The sequence below is a fragment of the Sinocyclocheilus grahami genome, unplaced genomic scaffold (assembly GCF_001515645.1).
Source record: "Sinocyclocheilus grahami isolate Dianchi unplaced genomic scaffold, SAMN03320097.WGS_v1.1 scaffold1420.1, whole genome shotgun sequence".
Taxonomy (NCBI): domain Eukaryota; kingdom Metazoa; phylum Chordata; class Actinopteri; order Cypriniformes; family Cyprinidae; genus Sinocyclocheilus; species Sinocyclocheilus grahami.
This window is the reverse complement of record NW_015506599.1, coordinates 417-7,655: the sequence shown is the minus strand read 5'-3', so window position 1 is coordinate 7,655 and position 7,239 is coordinate 417. Positions and strand designations below refer to the sequence as shown.

The window sequence follows — 7,239 nt, the reverse complement described above, 5'->3', positions numbered from 1 at the left end:
AGCTTGACACTGAGCACATCAGATGTATTCTCCATATTCAGTGCATTTAAAACATGGCCACAAACCCATCAACCACTGACTGAGGCCAAACTGGCTGGCTGGGAGCTCTTGGATGGCGGCAAGTGGAGTGAAGGTAAAAAAGTGTGCGTGTTTATGTATTTAGTCCTTTTTAAAGGCATGCTCACACACCCTGACACTTTACATTGGCTCCAGGATGTGCAGTTTAATACGTTGAAACGCTCTCTCTGTCTCCGATCTGACGGTTAATTATAGAATTTTAAATATCTGTGACGCGTGGGCAGGTACCCTTAATAACATACATGCTAGCTTGTAATTATTGACTTTATTTACTTTTTGGATGTTTGTTTGAAATAATGCACTGCTGGTATCATGATCTGGAGATCAAAGAGCTCAGGACGTTATTAGCATGTGCTGGGTTAATCGTTTAAAGTGTAATTACTTTGCCAAGCCCAAGATAATCGTGTTTTTTCTTGCTCCTGGCATTTTTAATACTGTGATTCAGAGGTTAGTGTGTCCCCCAAGGGCTGTGTAATGGAAGAGAAAGAAAACGCATATCTATTCATAAGTTTTAGGCTGATGAGTTTTCAGTTAAGTAAGGGTGCCAGCTTAATTGAGACTGAGAGGAACGGACATGTTTCTTGAATCAAGGACAATTATTTAAAATTACTAAGCCGAACAGCTTCTGTACTGATTTCAGTGTACTTGAGTTATATTTAGCAGATTCTGGCAAATATAGTAGGTCATCAGGGTATTACATGCATACAGAAAATGTGCATACTACGCACAGCATACATACTGGATACTGCAGAAATAGTAAGAGTAGTATGATAGTATGGCATTTCGACCACAGCCTTTTTTCTCCCTCTCTCTCTCGTGACCCCTGTGCATTCAAGTTTTGGTGTTTCTCTGCTTCTGCCTTTTAAAGGTGAAGTGTGCAATTTCTGTGCCCCTAGCTAGCAGCACTAAACAAAAACACAATCTGTTTGTTTGAACGGTCTGACCAGCCCGGCACAAGAACAACACTAAAATGTAGTTTGGCAGATGTGCAAATCCAATGTTTATGTAATATCCTGACTACTAAAATGCCTTCATGCAGTTGGATTGAATCAATATAGATGTAGTCAAGCCTTACTCTACTTCTGCCATTAAAGATTAAGTGTGTAATTTTGCCAAGATGACCAGCAAGTGAACTGACTTTGGGTATTGGTTCATTCTTATCAGAGTTTTATCATAGACACATGGACGATTTTTCAGTTCTAGTTTTCCATTATAGAGGATTATGCTGCTATAGTACATCAAACCAGATTTTAAATATCATGTAATATGGTCTGGCTATTTTGGCAGCAGATGCGCTACTTGCTCATATGAAATATTGTCTTGTAATACTTTCTTCTTACTATCAGTGTTCTTGATGTAGGTAGTCAGATCTGCTCTGATTGAAGATTATTGACAACACAAGTTTACACCATCAGATTCATCCACATAGAACAGCAGTGCACATACAATATCAAAAATGTTCATAGTAACTTGAAATGTTGTTTCAACCAAAGATGTTGATAGTGTAATTTCAAAGAGTAAAAGTGATGTTTTCTCTTTTCAGTATATTTTTATTAAAATTTAATTTTAATTTTTGTTTTTACCAGGAATGTTTATTTGATGTGCCCGTTTCTCTGCCTTGTTGAAACAGTCAAATATTCAAAGGCTGCACAATGAGAGATTTTTGCCTTGCTCATATATATATATATATATAAGGGCAGGTAATTTAACGCGTTAATTCGATTAAAGAAAATAAAAATAACGCGTTAAAATTATTACCGCACTTGCCCCGCCCCAGACCTATATCTGACATTTCATACAGTTGACTTGTTTGATGACAAATATGAGGCAGGGCAACAACTCACTGCGTGATGGAGCCTAGAGAACGTAGTTAGAATGTCCCTAAAATTAAAAATATGGGGCAAAAATGCCCGGTTGAGCATTTGTCTCATATTTACAACATAGTTAAGCAATAGCACACGAGCAATAAGTGCAATAGGCTATCACACCAGTGCAAATGTGATACCGATCATATACAGTTCAATAAATAAGAAGTTAATATTGTGTTATTTTAGACACAATGTCTGTTTTGCTCAATTTTGCCAACGAAAATATAAAGACAAAGCAGAACTGTTCGTCTCCGAGCAACACACAGCGGCATTTCATTTCTTAATGCACATTTTGAACGAATTGGGTGAAACATTTGGCGCATTGAACCATTGGCCATATGCGCGTTGGATTTGAAGCGGCGCTGCACAGACCGATCGGTGTATGACATTAAAGTACCGCAAGAGGTACATTTACTCACCCTCATGGTCCAAAAGAGTATATGTAATCAATTTTATCAAACTAAATATTTCTTGCTGAAGCTACTTTTTGTAACGTCTGTTTGATGCTTTACACAACAACAATGACTTTAAATTATCTTTGGGAGTAATTTCTCAGCCAAATTTGATGTGCAATTAATTTGCAATTAATTAATCGCCACATCATGTAATTAATTAGATTAAAAATTGTAATCGCTTACCAGCCCTAATATATATATATTGATATATATATATATATATAACACATAAAAATAAAACAACAGCAACAAAAGTTGTTCAATTTAGTTTGGCAAGTATCTGTAACAGAATGTGTCCATATATTGAATAATTCTGTTTTGATATAACTTGGTATAAAAAAGCACAAAAATATTGCACTTTCAACTCTGGTGCAAGTCCATTCAAATGACTATGGCATTAAGCAAATGTACACATTAGATTCATCACAATTATTTTCATTGATGACCCATTTACCAAAAATACATTTCAGCAGGCATTTGATTCAGCCTTTTAAACTATAAAAAGCACGGAAAATATTTCTGAACGCATACAATACATCTGTAACAAATCCCCCCCAATAAAAGGATGAGCACCAATCAATGGGCCAGAAACATGTGTTTGATTTATAAGGTACTTATGAATGCAACAATCATTGAGAAGCTCATTGTTTAGAGCCACGAAAAAGCAAATGTAACACTGAATGAAAGTGCAATTTCATAATTTTATGCTGCAGATTCAGTTTTTCCTCCCAAGTTCTTTAAGACAATAGAGCATCTGCATGTCAGAAGTCACAGTTTTGTCATTGGTATGTGCAGGTTATTCCAAGGCCCCATCCAGAGCTCCTCCTCATCTGACTGGGTGCGGTCACTATGTGATCCTAAAGGGTCTCTCACCTCCTGATTGTCCACTGTGGACTCTTGTTCATCCCCATTTTGTGTTCTTTCACCCCCTCCTTTTGCCACATTTGATTTTGAAGCTATACTCTCTGGGCCTGTAGTGCTGGAGGCCAGGGACCCACTGGAGGGCCTGGTTGTGAGGTTCTGTTCACCTACTGAAGCGCCTGTGATTACGGGGCTGTTTAAAGGAATTCGCTCTTCGTGTGTGACAGCAAGTTTGTCTAGTTTCTTAAAGTGCTTTCCCAGTCGTATTGGAGAGTTGAGCTTGATGTTGTTGGTGTGTGCAACCCGTCGTGTCCGGATTATTGAGCCATTCTGGGCCAAGTATACGCTCCCATTAATGTTGCCGTGGCTGTTCACATTAGACAGGCGGTTCCTGTGCAATTCTGGTGCACTTTCTTCTCCAGTTGAACTGGTCTCGTATTCACGGTCTACAATAAGCTTGATCCTCTTTTTTCTACCATACTGAAAAAAAGAAAATGGGTGTGTAAAATGACAGCTTAAGAATAACAGACTTTTTATTTTTACACAGCACACAACAGTGGTGTTCTGTCCAAGGAGGAAAGTCTTCTCAAAAATGCACAAGTAATGATATAAAATTAACTGTTGATTTAATTGGTTTCTTAGTAGCGTGCATAAAAAATGCATATAATGTAAAAAGATCTAGGCCTATATTGCTATTTGTATGACGGCACTGCGTGATTTGTTCAATTTTTCATATATGATAAATATTGCTTTGCTTATCGGAAATACTGTTATAAAGTGTTAATTATCAAGATAACTTAATCAGAATAAATAAAGCAGGTTTAATGAATATTCAATTTAAACATGAGCTTCCCCAGAAGATTCCCTCATGGACCACAACTGCTCGTCATTAAAAAGCAAAACAACCAACACACAATTAATGTCCCTTCATAAGCTCATTAAAAGTAATGTGCTCATGGACCAAATGTCACTGGATTACATGATTTTTAGAAAACACCAAACACTAACCTAATTTTGATCTGAACATTAATTGATGACCTAAACTTTTGAAGGGTGACCTCTAAAGGTAAGACTACAGATGAAATAGCATGCATGTTATTCAGCAAAGGTTAAGGAGAAATGCCAAGTTGTGCTCAGAGAGAGGAAAACAAAAAGAAGAACTCCAACCAGATGAAAGCATTCAAAAGGCCAATAAAAAGATCAACACAAGAAATAAAGGCAATGGCCAGTCTTACTGAACATATCAGAATATAATTCAGGAGGCTCCGACAGTCTCAGTTGTGTCTGAATTAGACTCCTCATCCTCCTCGTCTACTTTAAGGTTTCTTGCTCCATCTGAAGAGCTCGAACTATCACCCGGGCTACCACCTCTCTCTAGAGTCTTTTCTCCTTCTTCATTCTCATCTATAGGGGAGAGTTTGTCGATCTCTAAAGCCTTTGCTACACTACTGCTTATCATAGAGAATCTGCTCATGCTGTGGAAGTTTGAATCATGTCTTCTCTCCAGAGAATTACTGCTTTTAGACCTAGAGGACCTTGGATCCTTACTTCGGCCTTCTTCCATCTGCCCTCTGTCTTCCTTATCATCCTCACCCTCTTTCAGGATGGTCTCTTCTAATGTTTTCATGTGTGTGGATGTAGTTGCAAGTTCTGAAGATGATCTGCTGTGTCTGGGCCGAGAAGATCTGACAGATGATACTGTTCCTCTATCCTCCGATTTGACACTTTCTTTTCCACTGCTATCTTCCTCCGAGCTTGACTCGTTCTCTGTCCCCGATGTTCTCTCAGTGTCTGACTCTTGTTCCGTCTCTGTTTCTTTTTCAGTCTCTGCGTCTTGGTCTGAATCTGATTCTGTCTTTGACTCTATTTCAGTGTCATCTAGCTGAGTTTTTGCTTGGCTCTCCCTGTCTGAATCAAGAGGACTCTGGTCTTGATCATCATCAGAGTCTAAACTACTCATATGCGCACCTTCTTGGAGTCTGTATGGATGGGAAGGTGTGAATGACATGGAACTTCCAGTGTAAGACTGTTGAATGATGTCTTCCCTGCTCCTACCTCTTTCTTGCTCACTTTCCACACTATCACCAGGGATTCTCTGTGATTTCCGTTCTGACTCGCTGAGTGACCAAGAGGTCGGGATGCTTCCATTACTCCTATGATCTAAAGTACCGCTAACGCTGCTCAGAGAGTTCTTCTGAGTCTGCAATGTTTTAAAGATGTTCATCTGACTCAAAACTTTGCCAAGTCTTGTCTTTGCTGAAGGAATGGCTTCTTTAGTCTGGAAATAGTTGCCATCAATGACCATGCCATTGTCAACACTGTTTGAATGTTGCATTGTGATTGCTTTGGGGTCATCAGTCCCTCCTCCTTTCTCCTCAGGAACTGCAATTGGAAATATTCTATTGTTCTTCCATGGAAGGTGGAATGGAGCTGGGCTCGATCTTCTGTCAAACATTTGGCCAAGTTTTATAGGTGCTTTGAGTGAAGGTTCAGCCTTTGAGCCGTAAGGGTGTGAGATGCCTTCAACTAGTCCAGGCAGCTGTTGCTCAAGACTTGGAGGTTGGTCTCCAAAAGCTTGTCTAGGGGGCCTTCGTGGTGGAGCCTTGCCAGGAGGGGGAGCCGGCCTTCTGCCTTGCCTAGCAACCTATTACATTGATATTAGTCCAGGATTTTATCATTCAGAATATTTAATCAACAGTTCAGATCACCCATCATCTTTGTGACTTCACATGACCCATGTTAGCATTCCCCACTGCACTGAGAGAAGTGTCAAGTTACAGTATTACCCCCAGTACCACGTTGAATGCAAATGCATTTAACATGACTGGCTGCTGACCTTTCAAAGTGAAGTCACGGTTGGTGCCAGCAAAAATCATAATATGATCGAGGAGGGAAGGATGCCATGAACCAGGAATTGGCAATTCTGGTTTGGAGGGCTGCTGTCCTGCAGAGTTTAGCTTCATCCACAATCAAACACACCCGCTTGTAATTTCCAATTATGGATGCAGCAGAACTCTGTAGAAAAGAATCCTGAACCCTCCAGGACCGGAATTGCCCATCCCTGCTCTAGATGGTTACCCATGTTCTGCAAAATGACCCCAAATCACCCCAACCCTGCACCCTGAAGAAAATGTACTCTTGTGTGAGGGCCACCTTTTAGACATTACTGACTGATTATGTGTTTTCTGTTTACATTGAAACATCATTGAAAGCATATCAGAACATTCAAAGCAAAAAAAAAAAAAACCTTTTTGACTTTTTTTCTTTCTGCAGTGATGCAAAGTAATCAGCAGGATTTTTTTCTGTTCTAAGCTCAAATGTTTCATTTGATTGCACTACTTTTAATGTGCACACTTCAGTTTTTTCTACCTTGCTATTTGCAATGCTTTTCAAGTGAAGGTCAAGGTGCCAAAAGCACCAAAACCCTGACATGAGTCATGTGTAAGGGTCTTAAGCTAGAGGTAGGATAAACGTAACGTATTAAAAAAATACTGCACGTTGTATTGGTTTAAACTAAGAAAACAGAAAAAAATAAAAAATACAATTTGATACCTCTCCCTCGGATTCGTGTGGGCTGTAGTAGTAGCTGCCATCATCTTCCATAATCACCTCTCCATATTCATCATACATCCCTGTTGGAGAGATCAGCTTCCGTCGACTCCCATACTGAGGCAAGTCATAGCTAAAAGACAGGTATACATGATTATTGCATATACCTCACGCACGCACGCACGCACGCACGCACGCACGCACGCAGGTATTCCTATCATTATGGGGACATTCCATAAGTGTAATGTTTTATTTTTTTTACTGTACAAACTGTATTTCTATCCCCTTACCCTACCCCTAAACCTAGCCATCACAGGAAACTAAATCATTCTGTATGATTTATAAGCTTGTTTCCTCATGGGGACAAAAATTTTCCACAAAGTAAAAATGTACTTGTATTACTATACTTGTGGGGACATTTGGGCCCC

At 39.4% G+C, this 7,239-nt stretch overlaps 1 protein-coding gene across 1 annotated transcript; it reads right to left on the bottom strand.

Moving 5' to 3' along the window:
* Nucleotides 1-2,777: 2,777 nt before the first annotated feature.
* On the bottom strand, nt 2,778-6,935 carry LOC107570134 (uncharacterized). Its single transcript, XM_016256334.1, has 2 exons — nt 6,815-6,935; nt 2,778-3,742 (listed from the first exon to the last, which is right to left on the bottom strand). The coding sequence occupies exons 1-2, from the start codon at nt 6,890-6,892 to the stop codon at nt 3,170-3,172; spliced, it is 651 nt and encodes a 216-aa protein (XP_016111820.1). The 5' UTR covers nt 6,893-6,935; the 3' UTR covers nt 2,778-3,169.
* Between the last annotated feature and the right edge of the window lie 304 nt (nt 6,936-7,239).